This window comes from Arvicanthis niloticus, chromosome 9 (assembly GCF_011762505.2).
Source record: "Arvicanthis niloticus isolate mArvNil1 chromosome 9, mArvNil1.pat.X, whole genome shotgun sequence".
Taxonomy (NCBI): domain Eukaryota; kingdom Metazoa; phylum Chordata; class Mammalia; order Rodentia; family Muridae; genus Arvicanthis; species Arvicanthis niloticus.
The window spans coordinates 26,254,339-26,272,802 of NC_047666.1; the positions used below are offsets into that span (position 1 = coordinate 26,254,339).

Consider the following 18,464-nt stretch of genomic DNA (forward strand, 5'->3'; position numbering starts at 1 on the left):
CTTTTTAAGCTAAAATTTTTGAATATACAGAAAATTGTCTATATTTATAAGATGAAATTAATTTGTTTCAAGTCTTCTCATATCATATCATTTCAAATCACAAAGAAAAAAACAAACCCTGAAATCTGGCCAGAATTTAAAAAAAAAAAAGTTTTTTTTATACTAAATAAAATTCTTTAGACTTCAGATGTTAATACAATTTTGCCTTCCAGGGACACAAAACTTGTCCACATGTACCGATTGTACAGAACAGATTGTTTCTTCCAAACTTTCAGTCCTTACAGATGGGGCTGGGGAGTTGGCTCTGTGTAAGAGCACTTGCTGCTACTCCAGAGGACCCAAGTTTGGTTCCCTGGCCACATCAGACAGCTCATAACCACCTGTCTGTGACCTCAGTTCTAGAGAACCCAACGCCCATGGACGTGCAGCACTTGCACTCAAATGCACACAGACACATCCTATACGTAATTAAACAAAATCTTTAGAGAGCTTCAACCAAAGTCTGACAGGAAGGACACATGTCCTTTGGCATCTGATTTACATAATGTCTAATAATAGTGCCTGCTGTTTACCACACACTAAAACAACTACAGGCTCGCTTGCTTTTTGCTGCACTTTGCATCAAACTCAGGGTCTTGAACATGCTAGGCAAATGCACTAACGAGCTTATAGACTACTAAGTGCAACTTGTCACAAATACAACAGATTTATAAAAATCAATTAGTACTTGTTCAAGAAACTTGAATTATATTGAGCAGATGTATTTGATCGAACATGTTTAAGAATTCAGAGTAAAAAAAACCAGAAACTAAGCAAATTTAAGGAAAACTAACAGAAAAAGCATCTATAATTTTTAAAAAACATCAAAACTCATTTGTCAGGCTGTTATCCAAAACAGCGCACTGGTTAACCACCTTGAAAATACCCAGAGCCAAGTGTAGCTGCAGAGCCCTCATGGGGCATGTGGGAAGAAGAAATAGGAGATGCAATGCTTCAAGCTGGGGCTGACTATAGCTTATTACCAGGTCCTAGCATGCAGCTTGGCCGAGTTTGAGTCATACAGAAAACAAAAACAAACACCCTTTTGCAAAATGCTTCTTAGCCACTTAAACATTGCGGCAGGCACTTTAGTACTGAAATATGATAAGGGAAATGTGAGAGTGAGCATAGGAAGGTTATTTGCATGTTCATCTCCTGGACATAAAGACACATACCTTACAGGATCAAAGATGACTTCCTGGTTTCTTTACTGTTCTTCCCTATGCAAGTATGAAATGCTACAATCAGAAAAACATGACTTTAAATCACAAAACACATCAAGTTTTCTTACCTGAAGGTACCAGAGAATCCTGCTCAATGATCCTTGCAGAAGCCAGATCACTGATAATGTACTGTAGCCTTAAATGTCTGAACACGGGCGCAAATGGTTTTCCCTGTTCAGTTTCAAGGAAAGTCGTCCCTTCAAAGTCTATTAAGAAAGTTTTAATTAAACAGCATTCTTGTCAAATGTGCTGTTTTACTAAATGCTTCTATGGACAGTCATAGACACAGAGTCTGCTAGAATGTAAGTAAGCCATTTCCAAGGATTTCAACAGTCTTAGAACAAATCTAAGATTTGAGCAAACTTAGGAGGAACTTTGACAAATCCCTCAAATAAATTTTGGTACTAATTAGGTCCTTAGGTTGGGACTTTGGCTGTCCTTCTATTTTTTGTGGTTGCTCTTACAGGACAGCATGGTAGGAGAGGTGTACTTGAGGAAGTGACTTGTATGAGACTCTGTCTCTAGAATCCCTTCCCAAGGAACCCAGAAGGGCATGTGAGGGTCTTCACATGATGGCCAGGACAGGGGCAGCTACTCAGCCTTCTAACTTACATCAGTGATAGACATTACATGTAGGTTTGAGCTGCCTGATGTAGGTGCTGGAAACTGAACTTACATCCTCTGCAAATACAGTACACAACTCTTGACTCCCAACTCCTTCTGAGGAGTCTCTAGCCCCTGGAAGGGCTCCTTAAACACCATGCAGTGCATATCACATGTGACCTTGGCATCTACTTTCCAGTTAGTGATGCACAGAAGACTGCAGACCCCATCAAGAGTCACTGGCTGAGAGATGGGGCATAGCTTACCAGAGGATAGTTAGTCTGACCAAACAAACAAGTATAATTCCCAAGAACTTGTGACAAAACAGAACCATAGTTCTGAGGGTTAGAATATGTTAACAGGCCAGGAGCATTTCCTTCTCCAGCACTTACTTTCCTGCTGTAAAAGGCTGAAGTAGCAAATTGCTCAGCTGTTTTTCAGCTCTAAAATCAGGCCAAGGCCTGACTGTAAGAAACATCATTAAAAGAAGGTGTGTGTGTGGGGGGGGGGGGGGGGGGGGCGGGGAGGGGCGAAGAGTCTCAATAAAAAAGTTTCAATGTACCTTTTTTCCACTTTGAAAACCAGACATCTGTTTCAGTCAAAAGCTGCTTTAAAGACCCATTCCAGGAAGGCACCAGCTGAAGGAACATCCACTAGTTAAAAAAACAAAAAACAAAAAAGAAAAGTGTTTTAAGACTTCATTGCTTTATTTATGGGGTCTCATGTAGCCAGGCTGGCCTTGAACTTAGTATGTAGCTGAGGACAAACTTGACCAACCTGTGAGGTGCTAACTACAGGCCTGTGCCACCATACTCAGTTTTTAAGTCAGCGGTTCTCAACCTGTGGGTCAGGACTCCTTCAGCAAACCACTATCTCTAAAGATATTTACATTATAATTCTTAACACTAGCAAAATTACAATTAAATAACAATGAAATAACAATTAAGTAGCAATGAAAATAACTTTATGATTGGGCGTCACCACAACACAAGTTACTGTATGAAAGGGTCACAGCATTAGGGAGGTTGAGAAGCACTGGTTTAACTGGTGCTGGGAACTGAACCTAAGGCTTTGTACACGTCAGGAAAGCACTCTACCCACTGAGCTCGGTCTGTAGCCTAAGATAATAGCTAAAATTTCCACCTTACAAGCAACTGGAAGAAAGTATAACTATTTTAAAAAATGATCTAACTTTGTTTTATGTGCATTGGTATGAAGATGTCAGATCCCTTGGAACTGGAATTACAGACAGTTGTGAGCTGCCATGTGGGTGCTGGGAATTAAGCCTAGGTCCTTTGGAAGAGCTCTTAAACCACTGAGCCATCTCTCCAGCCCTGAAAGTATCATTATTAAAGCTTTTAAGTCATCATGTCAAGAAATAGAGTCATAAAAACTCCATGTGCATATTAATTGTTGCTAACACACCTTAGTGAATCAAACAGCTAGAGTTTTAACATGTAACACTGATAATTCTGTACTAACATATTCTAATCACTAACAAAGCAACCATACTAAATATGATGTAAGACTATAAGACTGCAAAGTAAGAGTGAACACAGGAATTACTGACTCTGCTGTTGAGACAGCATGCACACAGTGACAAGTGTGGAGGTCAATGTTCTAGCTGTCATGTAGGAGATGAACACGTCATCTCATTTCTCTAGATTTTAATTTCTTCATTGGCAACCAAAGTGTCATGGAGTGTGTCCCTTGCAGGCTGAGTGTCTATTATGTTGGCAGAGACCACTATCAGAGGTCAGCACCTTGAAGATCAGAGCAGCTACATGGAGAGACAGAAGGACTGGCAATGCAGCTTACAGGTCAAAGTGCAAGGCCCTCCAAAACACACACAATTTTCCCAGAGCCCAAATGCTGTTTCCTTGAAGAAAACTGTCAAAACCAGTCCCATCTTGACCACCAAGATGCTCTGACAGAAGGTTTCACAACTGCATGAAGTGCACACATTTCCCACAGGGACAACAGACTACAAATGACACACGGTGGGACAAAAGCAGTAGCCTCTGCCTCAAGTACAGGAGTAGTGGCGCCAACCCTCACCAACAGTCAGAGTAATAGCTGATGTCTTTGCAACTGTGAAACAAAACTGGACCTAAATCTGTCACAAGGATGAAAAAAGCTGGGCTTGGTGCTCACAGTGTAACCACAGCACACAGGAGGCTGGGGCAGGATTAGTGCAGGCATGAGATGCAGAATGAGGCCCTGCCTCCAGAAAACAAAACAAAAAGCACTGCGGTGGTCTGAAAGAGAACAGCCCCAGTAGGCTCATTTATTTGAATACTTGGTCCTCAGTGGGTGGAACTGGTTGAGACGAATTAGGAGGTGTGTCCTTTTGAGGGGGTGACATTTGGGTGAGATTTGAGATTTTAAATGTCCAGAAGAGGTTCAGTCTCTTGGTCTCTCTGCCTTCATCTTGCTGATAATGATATAAACTCTCAGCTACTACTCCCGTGCCATGCCTACCAGTCATCAAGCTTCCTGCCATGACGATAATGGACGAACACTCTGAAACCACATACAAGCCCTCAATTCAATGCTTTCTTTTATAAGCTGCCTTGATCATGGTATCTCTTCACAACAATAAAATAGTAACTAAGATAGGCATGAATCTCTAAATCCAAATAAAGACTTAGGTTTTGGTACGTGTCACCAAGCTTGAGATGGCTTGGTGGAATGACTTAGCATGTTCAATTCTGGGACCACCTGCTTTCACTTCAGGACAAAACTGAACAAATTACTGGAGTCACATGACATTTAATGATGTAAGTCTCCTGGGTTAGGTGATGTGGCCACTGTAGCCTAAACAAGCATTTTGAGCACATTCAAGGAGTATGGAGCTGAGCTGTGGTGTTCAGTAGGTCAGGTATATTCAGTATATGATGTATTTACTCAGATACAAGCCCAGTATAAGCCAAGCAGCATGTGTAGTTCTGTGCCTTACTGAGCACCCAGAAGCAGTATTTCCAGCTTTTCAGCACAGAAGCAATCTGAAGTAATATTCTTGTATTCATACATCAATACCTTTTTAAGAGCTGTATATACATCCATCTCCACTTGCATCACAAATAAGTTAGATGAACCAATGAGCTGTTTCATGACATTTATACTGAAAAACAAAACAAAACAAAACAGGAGTAAGCTTGTTTTCAACCCAGCTGAAGGACTCTGGTGAACTAAAAAAGATTCTAAAAAAGTTATTTGTGTGTGTGTGCGCGCTCTCGCTCAGGGGAGGGGTAGGTGCGAGCGCAGGCACACACGTGCCCCAGTGTGCATGTGGAAGTCAGAGGACAACTTTCAGGACTTGGTTCTCTCCCTTTACCACAGGTCTAGGGCTTGAATTAGCTTCACTATGTAGAGATTGATTGCTTTTACCTGTTGAGCTGTTTCACTGGCTCTAAAACTTTAAACCTCTGTCAAATAAAATATGGAGTTAAAAATGCTAACAGTCTTAATTGAACAAGACAAAGCTCCTGAGCTAACACTGCATCTCAACTGCAGTCTTTTAACCTTGACAGGTTGTGAGGGCTCTGCGAGGGCCTGCATTTATTCACTGACACTGGGAAAACACTGCAGGACGTGACTAAACAGCAGCCCCTCTTTTTCCTCCCCATAGTCTTATGTAAAAATAGAAAACACTTAAAAATCACTAAAATAGCCACATTTTCAAAGTAATATTTTTCTTTTCCTGAAGCAGGAAATTTCTATACAGACCAGGGTGTCCTCAAACTTGCCATCCTCTGGTCTCAGCAATCTCAGTGCAAAGATCATCAGCTTGCCCCCACATTCCACTCAAAATGACCTGTAACAACTATGCTTAAAAGAACTTTTAGTCAGAAAGTACATTTTAAGTCAGGCATGGTAGCTTATGCCTATAACCCTGGAGATGAGTGTGGGTCTCTGTGAGTTCTAGGCCAACCTGATCAACTCAGTAAGTCCCAGGGCAGCCAGGACCACAGTGAGACCTTGTCTCAAAAACCAAACATCTTTACTACTCTTCAGAGCAAGATAAAGAAGCTCAGTAGTTTAAATTTAGAATGGAAATGTTGTCATTGGCTGCTCAATCTGTTTCTTTTTCTTTCCCTTTCCTTTAAGCCAAAAAGTATTCAGGTTTCTAAGACAACTTCTCTATGACAGCCTTTTTGAAAAAGACCAGTGAGATCTCTAATACTTCTCTCTCCTCTCTTGGAAGCCATGACACACTAGACCCTTTGAAAAATCCATTTTCTTCAAAACACCTTTAGTCCCAGCACTCCAGAGGCAGAATAGGTGGATCTCTGTGACTTCAAGGCCAGCCTGGTCTACATAGTGAGCTACAGTGCAGCTAGAGCTATTCAGAGAGACCTTGTTTCAAAAACAAACAAAACCCCCCAAAACAAAACTAAAAAACCACACACATGCCATTTATAACCTAGAGCCTTCAAAACATCATGTCCATCCAGCATTTTCCAGACCTGTCATGATGTCTTGGTCTTATGGACAGTGGCAGACACAACTACACCGTACCATTCGCCGCCCTGAGCTGTGCGTCATCAACGCTCCAGGACATCCATAAGAAGCATGGAAGGAGAGTGGAGGATAAATGCATGCAGGTCAAAGGGCCAAGCTAACTGTGAGTGTGACTTCAATCAAGGAGTGTGTCTGAGGGGGGTGGGGAGAGAGAGAGGGAGGAAAAGGGGGAGGTGGGGGAGGGAAGGAGAGAAAGAAGGAGGGAGGGGGAAGGGGAGGGTCATGGCATGTGTGGAAGTCATAGGACAAATCTTAGGGACTGGTTCTCTCTTGCTACCTTGTGGATCCTGGAATAGAATTCAGGTCAGCAGGCCTTTTGCATTAAGTGCCTCTACCCTCTGAGCCATCTACTGCCCCATAAACACTTTAAAACAGGGTCTGGAAAGGGGTCTCAGTAATTAAGAGTGTTGACTGCTTCCCAGGACCCACATGGCAGCTCACAACTATCTATAACTTCAGTTCTAGTGGATCCTACACCCTCTTCTGATCTCTAAGGACTCCTGGACACAGGAGTGCACATACATACATACATGCATGCATGCATGCAAACACACACTACAATAAATCTTTTAAAAATATTTTTTTCCTAAAATGCATTTTGATTTGTTTCCAAACATCATGTTCTATGACAGAAAAGGTTTTCAAACGATGCCCTTTGAAGCTGTAGGCTTGCAGAAGTGAGGTGGCACTTAGAGGTCTTTACAGTCTTAGAGGAGTAGTACATTTTTATTACAATTGTTAAAATAATACATGTATATTTTATCATTTACAACAGAGAGGTAAGTGCCAAGCTTACTAAGTTTGTGTATAAGTCAGGATGCCTTTCATTAAACTGTTTGCTTTTTCTTCTGTTTTTTGGAGACACTCAATAGATACTCCTGGCTGTCCTAAAACTCACTGTGTAGACCAGACCAACCTTGAACTCACAAAGACCCACCTGCTTCTGCCTTTCAAGTCCTAGGATTAAAGGTGTACACATCAGGCCTGGTTCTCACAATATTCTTTGTATGTAAAAAAAAAAAAAAAAAAAAAAAAAAAAACAAACAAACAAACAAAAAAAACCCTGGAATACCTGAGCAAACAAAAAGTGTCACTTTAGGATGGTTTGCTGTGAAGTTACCTAAGAGTCCAAATACCTGAGTTCTTTGAAAAGCTCCACACTCTGGTGAGTCATGAGGTTGTTCAGCAGCCACTCCAGGCACCTGGGGTTAAAGCAGGGTTAGCTGATGTGTCTGAAACTGGTAACCACTAAGGTCTTCCTTATAACTTAGTGAAAAGAGGATTAGTCATGCTAGGCCATGCTCAAAGTCTTTACCTTAGTGATCTGAAATTTAGTATTGTTTTTGTCAGTAGTTATTACAGGAAATTCCCTTATCAGTAGTATCATTTCTCATTAAGAAAACTTCATATTTGTGTTAAATACTTTGTAAGACATTACCTTCCATACAATCTGAAAATGAGTTCTGCAACTCTCAAGAGTCAAACTGCCCATGTTTGCATTGGTGTACCATCTGTGGTGCCTACTCCGTAAGTGGTGGCCACAATCATATAAGCACATTTCAGGCCCACCGTAGTCAAAGCAAGGGCAACTCTGAGCAATGTAATGCTTAGTCCAGAAGAAAAGCAGGGCTTTTCTTTAAAGTAACAAAGTCTATTACTCTATTCTTTCCCTGAGTGACTCTATATCACATTCTAGTAAGACTCCAAAACAACCAAACTCCCAGAAGTGGAGTGGCAAACAGGAAAGGTGGCTCACTTTTTCTTTACAGAGTCTAGTCCATAGGTCCCTGCCGATGTGTAATAGCCACACACAGTTCTCACAGAGATGGTCTCCTTCATTGTCTCACCGCACTGCTGTATCAAGCCATCCTGCAAATATAAACAAGCACTGGAAAGGCTGTTTTTCCTGGGGAGTCAGCTCTCACATCATGCTTTCAAATACTAAGATACAAAACCAAATTAAAATAGCAAGGAAGGAAGGAAGGAAGGAAGGAAGGAAGGAAGGAAGGAAGGAAGGTAGGTAGGTAGGTAGGTCATTAACTGCAGCTAGCCTAAGTTTTTTTGTAGGCTCAATAAAAATGTTGAAAAAAGAATCCAGCAAGTAGCCCACTGACCACCTGGAGCTGAGAATGAACTGGGCAGGGGAGGCACTGAGGGGAGATGCTGCGAGTCTCATATTCTGTTTTCCACTCTGGACTTTTAAAAATTTCTTCAACAGCACTTTTTTTTTTTCCTTGTTCTTACTGAACCAAGAATTTTTTACACAGTCATCTAATCAAGTTACAGAACAGATAGAGGAATCATGTGGATGTGTGGAGCAGTGCTCAGTAAGGGTTAAAGCACCATCAATGCCCCACAGATACCTCTAAACAAGTATATGAGTTTTAAATTACATTAAAATTTTAATCTAATACCCTCATCCCCTGCCCTCATGGCAGGCAAGAGAGCTGGCCCTGTCCCTCGTTTCGGACAGCGGGCCCTGCACCTCCCCTGGGAGAGCTGGCCCTGATGGCATGGGCATTGATGAGCAGGACCGGAGGGCTTGAGAGTGGGAATGCTGGCTCTGCCCCTTGCGGGCTGCAGTGTGGATGGGCCAGCTGGGGCAGGGCTGGAGAACTTGCCCTGGAGGTGTGGGTGTAGGAGAGCTGGTGGGCTGACAACTCAGATACTTCTAGGCTCAGGTCCAGGGCTTTGAGTTGGCTCGCTCCAACATCTACCTCATCAATGAACTGCTGGATGTGCGAAGGGGCTGGTCCTACAGATCCTAAACTACAGATCTCCATGACACAGGGCAACAAGAGGCTGTCCAAGAGGAGTCCCAGTGAGGATCCAGTATTGATAGAGTAGCAGAAGCCAGAGGCATTGAATCAGACCAGTAACTCACTGCCGAGAACCTCTGCAAACAAAGATGTGTGGACATAGAGTATACCATGGGACTTTTTTTCTTTTGTGGGGATGTTGCAAGGTGGGTACAAGAGGATGGGGCAATGAGTGGGCTTGGGGTACATGATGCGAAATTTACAAAGAACCAATAAAAAGCTTTTAAAAAATTAATCTAAAATATTTACATAGGTTTCAAATAAACCGGCTTCTATATACAGAAAACACTGTCATTTTTTTCATTCAAGTTTCTGAAATATATCATGCGACTATATTATTAAATTAGAATTAGTAAGTTATAAAAATAAAGCAGAATGCAGCTTTAGAACAAAACCAAAAGGACCAACGTTAGAAAATATAGATATCCAAAGTAAGTATTAGAAAGATAAAAATATCTGAAAAATAATCTCAGCCAGGATAGTAAACACGCGAGTAAGCAGCGCTGTAGGTCAGAGAGGTCAGCATGTCAGACGGCAGGAGCAGGAACTAGGGCAGAGCACTGTCTGGGGGTTTATAAGCTTACCTCAATTCTAGGCCCTCTTTCCCAACACCTCAACCTCACTGCCCCAGGATACCACCCCGACGTCCAACATCCTCCTGCGGAGCCTTTCCTCTCTGTGGTTATTACTGCTACCTTCATCTAGGTGGCATCTGTACAACCGTGGTATGTTTGTATCTCTAACATACTTGCTTTCCTTCACGTGCTGTAGCTGAACCGATCTTCCATTGCTTTGGTGTGGGGTTATGGATCAAGCCCACAGCCCTGCACATGCAGGTGAACACTCCACAACAGAGCTGCACCCCTCAGCCCTTCTAAAAGACAGACTGTCCTTCCCTGATTAAAATCTTCCAAAGGTGCTCACAGGTAAAGTTAAACTTTGTAATGTACAGAGAAACCTTCATTTGCTGATTTTGGCCTGTCTTTCCCATCCTTTTTATTTTTTGTTTGTTTCTTGAGATAGGATCTTCCCATTAACTCTGGCTGGCCTGTAAGTCACCATGCTGCTCCTGACCTCACGGACAGATCTGCCTGCTTCTGCTCCCTCAGTGCTGGGACTAACATGTGTACTCCTACACCTGGATTTTCTTTTTTTTGTGTGTGTGTGATTAAAAACTTTTTTTTTGGATATTATATTTACATTTCAGATTTTATCCCCTTACCCCCATTCCCCCCACCACCCAGGAACCTCCTATTCCATCCCCCCTCCTCATGCTTCTATGAGGATGTGCCCTCACCTACTTCCCAACTCCCACCTTCCCACCCTCGAATCCGCCCCCCCCCCCCCCCCCAGTGTTCATCCTTTACGGGACCAAGAATCTCCTCTCCCACCTATGCCCAACAAGGCCATCCTCCCCTTCATGTACAGATGGAGTCATAGGTCCCTCCCTATGTGCTCCCAGGCTGGTGGTTTAGACCCTGGGTAGCTCTGGTTGGTTGGCACTGTTTTTGGGTGCTCTACACAATCAGAGAAACTTCTCTAGTAACGAACTATAGAAATGATCCCTGAAAGTATAGTCAACACCTGGATTTTCTAAATGTTTATTTATTTGTGTTGTGTAACTTCACAACATGCATGTATTGACCAAAGGACAACCCAGAGGAGTCAGTTCTCTCCTTTGACCATGTGTGTCCTAGGGATGAAACTCAAATTGTCAGGCTTGATGGCAGGCACCTTTATGGGCTCAGTCATCTTGCAAGTCCTCCAATTCAATTTATATTAATGGTAGAAACTCAGTCTCCTTAACTTCTCTAATCTTCTATCCTCTGTTCCTAGTCGGAAATGCTGTTTTGCACCTTTTCACAAAGTTCAAGGTAAGCACTCTTCAAACTCCATCTGGGAGTATAGTGAGGATGCTAGGCTGAACTGGCCATTCCTGTCTTTGCAAGTATATTAGGACCCCACATGGTGTTTATGCTGTACTCTTAACACTGGGTAACTGTTTACACCTTTGGGTTTACTTATCTCAGTACACTGTGAGCTCCTTGAAGGCACACACAGATCATCCCTGCTAAACAGGGACTACATCTTCATCCTCTTTGGCTCCTTACACCAAGTCTTACATATTTCACAATGTGCTCACCACACAGTTACTGAAAGATGCACATCATTTACATAGGATGATACCATAATGAACTAAATTACTGATTATATACCATCTGCAGAGCAGTGATGCCACTGATGGACAGAACTCTGCAGAGGAATGCATGTGGGCAAATGAACTTTCCCAAGTGTCAGCGCACCAAAGAAGCTATGCAGAAACAGCTCCCCTCCACTTTACACAGGGATCAAAGCCCCTCAATCTAACCAACAGCTTTTGGTCAAGCATTTTCAACAATTTCTAACAAATGGCACATTTATACATTTTGTTTTAAAGATCACAGAAGCAGAATTTCACTTCTGTTTTGGAAGTGTGCACCGAGATAGACCAGGCACCATGACACTGCTGAGTGGTGGCATACTTACCAACTGCAGCATGCAAGCTGCTGCCAAAATGGCGACAACCCTGCTGGGTTTTATCAAGACGTCATCTCGATACAGTGATCCAAATGCAACCTGCAGTGCTGAAAGCAAAAGTGCACACAGAATGAAATGCTGCCTGCAGGTGTGAGGCTCCTGCAGAAGCACGAAGGACATTAGTCTGCACTTGGAGAAGCATCAGGAACTAGCTAACACGGCAGCCACAATTACTGATGGTATTAATAATAACAGTGCTTGCTGGAAAGGATTCTGCCAACTCCAGCCACATTTTCTCTGGCTAATCTTGACACAGTCAGTGGTTAGGATTAAGTCAGAACTGCTGACACAACCTACGTCAACTCCAAGTGCAGGTACACAGCCCATCACTCTATGATAATATCTCTTTAGGGAGTAGGCAAGGCTCTCACTATGTAGATTAGTCGGGTCTCCAATTCAAGGCATCCTCCTGCCTCAGCCTACTTAGGGCCAGAATTACAGCCCTGGGGCCCTAGGCCACTAAGGTGTGTGATTAACTTCTGATCACTCTGTGCCCACACCCAGCCGGTCCTCACATCTAAGACCACGCCTCCTCCAATGCCACTCCCACTGATGTTCTTCAGTTTGCTTTATAAGCACCGCAAGTTCCTCTGCCTCTGAAGCGGGCCTAGGGTTTCTTCACTTGGCATACCAAACAGATCAGCAGAAGGAGTAGCGAGGAACAGGACAGAAGGGTCTGCACAGAGGCTCACTATGCTCTTCTCACAGTCCCTTGGCCCTCCCCAGCCTTGTTTCCTCAGCCACAGAGCCTTCAAGCTCTGAAACAGCCTGCTACATGATTCATATGCTTACTGCTCCAGAGAGCAAACCTTAAACAGGGCAGGAAAGCATTCTTTTAGCATTTAGCTCTAACTGCAGGCCTCACTATAGCCTTTTTAAAAAGGAGTCATGCTTTCTATGCCCTCCCACAGCCTTCACACACCAGGCTGACATAGTGAGGAAGACACATGAGCAGACTGACTGAACTCCTAGGTCTAAATACAGACAGGAGACTCAACAGATGAACTAAGTGAATTGACATGAAATCTTCACCTTCAAGGACATACACAACCTTTCCTCTAGCCTAGAAGGCTAGAAGATTTATTTTTCACCAAAAGAACAATAAGGTTATGCTTTTATGATTGTTATACAGTAATAATTATGGAGGTCATACCTTCTATATCAATGTTCTGGTCGGGAATCTCCAGTTCAATAATATTCATGCTGGATTCTTTCCAAGAACCACTGAACATACTAGAAAAGTAGCCAGACTGGAGAAAAAAAAAAGTCAATGATTAGCCAGCACCTTGTCTTCCAAATATTTTTTCCTATTTCTAACTCCAAACATCTACCTTATCAAAACAAATTTAACATATCATTTCAAGAGAAAAAGATCATCAAAATATGTACAAGAAGAAATTAAAATAAGGCCATTATGAGGCACAGTGAACTAGGTGTTCAACATGACACTATTGCAAAACTAAAGCAGATTCTTCAACTACTATCAGAATCCAGACCCCACATCACGATGGGCCCTGGGCAGCCTTTCAGCAGCCGCAGGAGTCCCTAAGGCACACAAGGCAGCATTTCTTTCTCACAAGCCTGACAACATGCACAGTGGACATATGCTTCTGTACTCAGGAGAGCCAAGGAAACAAGTCCTCCTCAAACTACCAACTCTTTCCTGTGGCCTCAGCAGCAATTAAGGATCCAGAGAACTCCCAGATTGGACCTAAAAGGATGCACTCCAAAGAAATCTGAGACCACAAAGGATTCTGAATTCCAGTGTGGGTAAAGTCTATTGCTACCTACAAGATCCTTCCTTATAATTACCACTGCAGTACTTTAGAGTGGATTGAGTATTAACTAATTAAAAGTTCCATTTCACATAAAAACACATAAATAATTAAGAAGAATAAACAGAATAAACATAATATTCCTCAGTACTTATGTCCATCTGTTTGCATCTGTGGCTCCAGGACATAGTCAACTGTTACTTTAAAATTTTTAAAATTTTACTTTTAATGATGGTTTTTAAACGCTTTTTTTTTTTTTTTTTTTGGTTTTTCCAGACAGGGTTTCTCTGTATAGCCTTGGCTGTCCTGGAACTCACTCAGTAGACCAGGCTGGCCTTGAACTCAGAAATCCACCTGCCTCTGCCTCCCAAGTGCTGGGATTAAAGGCGTGCGCCACCACCGCCCAGCGGTTTTTAAACGCTTTAACCTCCTTTCTAGCCCACTACCCACCAGAGGTAATGGACAAGAAAGAATATGGGGGAAGTGGACCTGTTTAGAAATTGTTCTTTGGAGCAAATCTCATCTACATTGTTCAGAAATTAGCGGTTCAGTTCACAGGTCAGGAGCAGTAGCTCAATCCAACTTAAAACAGTTCACGGATATACCAGCAGTCTAGTTCAGTAGTGTCGGGCTAGCAACAGCAGTGGCATGACCTAGCAGAGACAGCCAGGCCTCAGCCTAATTGGCACAAGTCAGTAGGAGGAATCTGTACCACCAGGTATATCAAGAGAAGTTCTCTGCTGTGCATCTCTCAACAAAGCAAAGATCAGTGAACATTCAAGACCAAGAAGAGTTGTAGAGGTAGCTCTACAAGCAAGGACCTCTCACCGTTCACTGAGTCTCTATACTCTCTCCAAACATCACATCCTCCATAGGTCTTGCCACAACACGTGAATCTGAGCAAAACTCCATGTGTATCTGTCTCAGCTGACATCACTTTGCCAATGGGCCTGGTCCATGGAAGCGGCTAAAACCCACAGCGCACCACTACAGTTTTTTGGTGCATTTTCTCTCCACAGAAACCCGACAATGCATCTCAACAATGTATGTAAGGCAGACCAATACATATGTGTCATTAGCAAAGAATCTTTCATCATGTGTCCTTTTACATGCTTGCTTTAGTGAAACATCTTTTTACCTGTGTATACTTCACAAGTCTGCCTAGCCTTAACCTTTTACCTGTGTCAGCTTCAGTGAAACCTTCTTTCACATGTCTGCTTTAGTAAAACATCTTTTACTTGTGTCTGTTTTAGGTATACACATTTTTACATGTTGGCCCCAGCAAAAGACCATCTAACACAACTGACTTTCTAAAGAACCCTTAAGTTTCCACTTCAGTCAACACTAAGTCAGATGCTCAAGAACCTCAGCTCTGCTCTGACTGTGCATGGGCTCACACACTCAAGGCCCTGTAGGTCACCAGTAGTGCCTACTACAATGTAGATGTTATGTAATAGCCACATTATGGCTGAGGAGGTGACAAAAGCCCTACATGTTCAGGGCAGATGCAACTGTCTTTTTTAAACATTTGTAACACAGAGTTGTTGTTACATAGGCAGTTGTGGAACCAGCTGCTCATCATGGCCCACAAGTAGGATGCAGACCACGGTTCTGTCTGAAGGTGCTGCTGTGGATTGTGAGACATGAATGATAATCAATTGGATTTCACAGAAGACATTCCATTTGAAGTCAGTAAGAGGCTAAGTTTTTCTTTTAGGGATTCAAAAGATAGCTACAGCTGATATTGGTATTCTGATGTACGCCACGTATTACAATCCTTGTTTTTTCTTTTTTTTCTTTTTTTTTTTTTTGTTTTTTTTTTTAAAGGATCTCATCTTTCTCTTTAAAAAAGTTTTGTGGACTAAATTCTTCAAGTAAATTTGTTCAAAAATAAATTTTTAAAAGTTTTGATGAAAATGTGGGAGAAGGGACTGGAGAGATGGCTCAGCAGTTACAAGAACTTGTGGCCTTTTTAAGGACTGGAGTTGGTTCCCTGTACCCACATCAGGTGACTCCCAACCGATTCAGACTCCAGCCTCAGGAGATCTGATACGCTCTTCTGGATTCCACAGGCACTGTACTCTCAGCTGTACAAACCCATACACAGATGTACATATAAACACATAAGATTTTTATTAATCTTTATTTAAAAGATGTATTTATGGGCAGGGCAGTGGTGGCGCACGTCTTTAGTCCCAGCACTTGGGAGGTAGAGGCAGGTGGATTTCTGAGTTCGAGGCCAGCCTGGTCTACAGAGTGAGTTCCAGGACATCCAGGGCTACACAGAGAAACCCTGTCTCAAAAAACCAAAAAAAAAACCAAAAAAAAAAAAAAAAAAAAAAAAAAAAAAAAAAAAAAAGATTTATTTATTTATTTTATGTATGTGAGTTCACTGTAGCTGTCTTCAGACACACCAGAAGAGAGCATCAGATCCCATTACAGATGGTTGTGAGCCACCATGTGGTTGCTGGGAATTGAACTCAGGACCTCTGAAGGAGCAGCCAGTGCTCTTAACCACTAAGCCACCTCTCCAGCCCAACACATAAGTTTTAAATAGTGAAAATAAAAATAAGTCTTAAAAAATCTAATTAAATGTGAAAGGAAAGATACTTTCCAAACATCTCTGGAACAATTGAGCTCTCCTGTCTTTCCTCCCATTGTTCTCTCACAATGAGGGAAGCACTAACTCCACAGGTAAGAGCTGTGAGGTCTAGCACAGTGAATAAATGAAACTTGAGTGAAATGATGTATCTGAGGCTGGGAGAGATGGTGTGGGGGTGGGGGTGGAGTTCATGCACTTGCTGCCATGACTGATCCAGAGGGAAAGAGAATCAACTCCCTCAAGTTGTTCTCTGACACATACACCACCGTGGCAACCATGTGCAGACACATACAAAGAAAGTAATAATAATGTCAATGTTTTATAAACAATAAAAACATCTGAGCTCCTAGAGCCACCGTGTGTTCTACTTTGAAAATTCTGAGCCATTTTGAAGGGAAAATAGCTATGGGGAAGTGAAATGGGCACATCAGCTAAATGGCATGTCAGCATGGCAGGTCTCCTCTCCAACTGCACTGGACTCTAGGGAAGGGAGTAAACACCAACTCCCCACTCAATTTCTACAAAGCAATGTTTCAGAGAAAGTATTCAAATAGTGATAAAGGAAGTGTAAGAACCTTAACCCAAATAGTACAGATTTTCTCCCAAATTCTTCCATTTTCCAGCAAAAGGCATATAACACAAGCTTTTTGACAACAAGAGGCAGTAATGGGTAGTATGACCAAGAATTTCAAAATCTGAAGGCTGAGGCCAGCTTTTACTCCCAGTGCCCACCATCTTTCTTCCCAGTAGATACTTTACTAGAGGAGAGCTCACTATGAAGTCGAACCAAACAGCAGAACATACTCCAGAGCACCCAGGCTTCTCCAAGCTCCCTCCTCACCCAAGACATCAGTGAGCTACTCACTTGACATAAGTAGATTTTGTGTAAGCTCCACTCTTCACCTAGAGCACAGATCTTAATGTCACTGTTTTCACCATTCAAAAACAGCGTCTGGTAGATGTATTTCGATGTGCTCTTTAATTTTTTCCTGTTAAGAAAAACACAAAGTTACATCAGCAAACAGCTCAGCAGTAGACTCGTATCACCAGGTCCTGTCCAATGCCAGCACATTAGAGCATGCCACATTTCACCCATTTTTATACACCATTAAGTCTCCTTTTTGCCCTGTTTCTGTGAGATCCAACTTCCCTACTATGTGAATGAGGAGATATGGGAAGAGGATGTCAAGAAAGGTTACACTAAGTGCTCTTACTAAGCAGACAGATGAGGCAGAAGAGAAGGGAGACATCTATATCCACCCTATATAAGTTGTTGGTTCTAAACCAATTTAAGTTATTTGCTCAATAAACAAAGACAGGCTGGTGATCACATTTTGCTTATTTCCTTGTTTAGAAACCACTACTGGGGGGGGGGGGGTTTACTTTCGCTGTAGCAAACTGTTACTCAACTATAATCCAGTTGGAGGAGTGCCTGCCTTGAATGCATAAGGCTCTGGTTCAATCCTCAACATCACAAAAAAAGAAAAAGAAACTTAGACTCAAGTTTATTTCAGCTTCAAACTAAACTAATTAAAACTAACTGTAAATTCACTGGTTTTTCCCTCTAGGCAAATGGTTTGCAACCCTAGATCAAAGCTTTTTAAAACTATGCTCAAAAGAAATGCACATTAGAGGCACTGGTCAGGGCAGAACAATGAAATATGGGCATCCTGTAACACCCAGAGCATCGCCTATTATATCTGCAAATGACTTCTACATGAGACTTATTTTAAGATAAGAACTGATTTTTAAAAGCTTGGCAACCACCAGGTTGAGGACAAAGCTCAGCCGATAGAGTGCTTGCACAGCACACACAAGACTCTTGGGCTCTCCGCTCACCACTGTATAAACCAGGTGTACTGGAGCAGGTCTGAACTCCTAGCACTGAGGAGGTATGGAAAGGACAATCAGGAGTTCAAGGCCATACCTTGCTCAATAGCAGTTTCAAGGCCAGCTTAGACTACACAAAACCCTGCCTGAGAAAAAAGGAGTCTGAAATCTCTGCTCAGGATGATCCAGTAAGTAAGAGTGTGATTGTGGAGGTTACCAGGAGCTGACCTAGCTTAAAAAAACAATTTTAAAAGGTCTATTTATTGACTTATGTGTCTGTGCACATGTGCACGCGTGTAGGTGCAAGCCTTGTGCATGAAGAGGTCACAAGGAGGCGGTAGATGTCACCCTTTATCACTCCCCATCCACTCTTCTTTCTATATGTTTGTTTGTTTGTTTGTTTGTTTGAGACAGGGTTTCTCTGTGTAGCTCTGGCTATCCAGGAACTCACTCTGTAGACCAGGCTGGCCTC

General features: G+C 42.4%; 1 protein-coding gene and 1 pseudogene across 1 annotated transcript in view; both read right to left on the reverse strand.

Annotated features, from left to right (window-relative positions):
* Gmcl1 (germ cell-less 1, spermatogenesis associated) overlaps positions 1-18,464 on the reverse strand; it is a 42,966-nt gene that overhangs the window by 18,139 nt on the left and 6,363 nt on the right. The window contains exons 2-9 of the mRNA XM_034512096.2: positions 17,028-17,151; positions 12,939-13,035; positions 11,735-11,832; positions 8,146-8,258; positions 7,526-7,591; positions 4,905-4,989; positions 2,428-2,518; positions 1,331-1,468 (exon numbers count right to left, since the gene is read on the reverse strand). Of these exons, the coding sequence (XP_034367987.1) occupies positions 1,331-1,468; positions 2,428-2,518; positions 4,905-4,989; positions 7,526-7,591; positions 8,146-8,258; positions 11,735-11,832; positions 12,939-13,035; positions 17,028-17,151 (812 nt within the window). The remainder of the gene's footprint in view (positions 1-1,330; positions 1,469-2,427; positions 2,519-4,904; positions 4,990-7,525; positions 7,592-8,145; positions 8,259-11,734; positions 11,833-12,938; positions 13,036-17,027; positions 17,152-18,464) is intronic.
* On the reverse strand, positions 10,710-10,789 carry LOC117715893 (small nucleolar RNA U3; annotated as a pseudogene).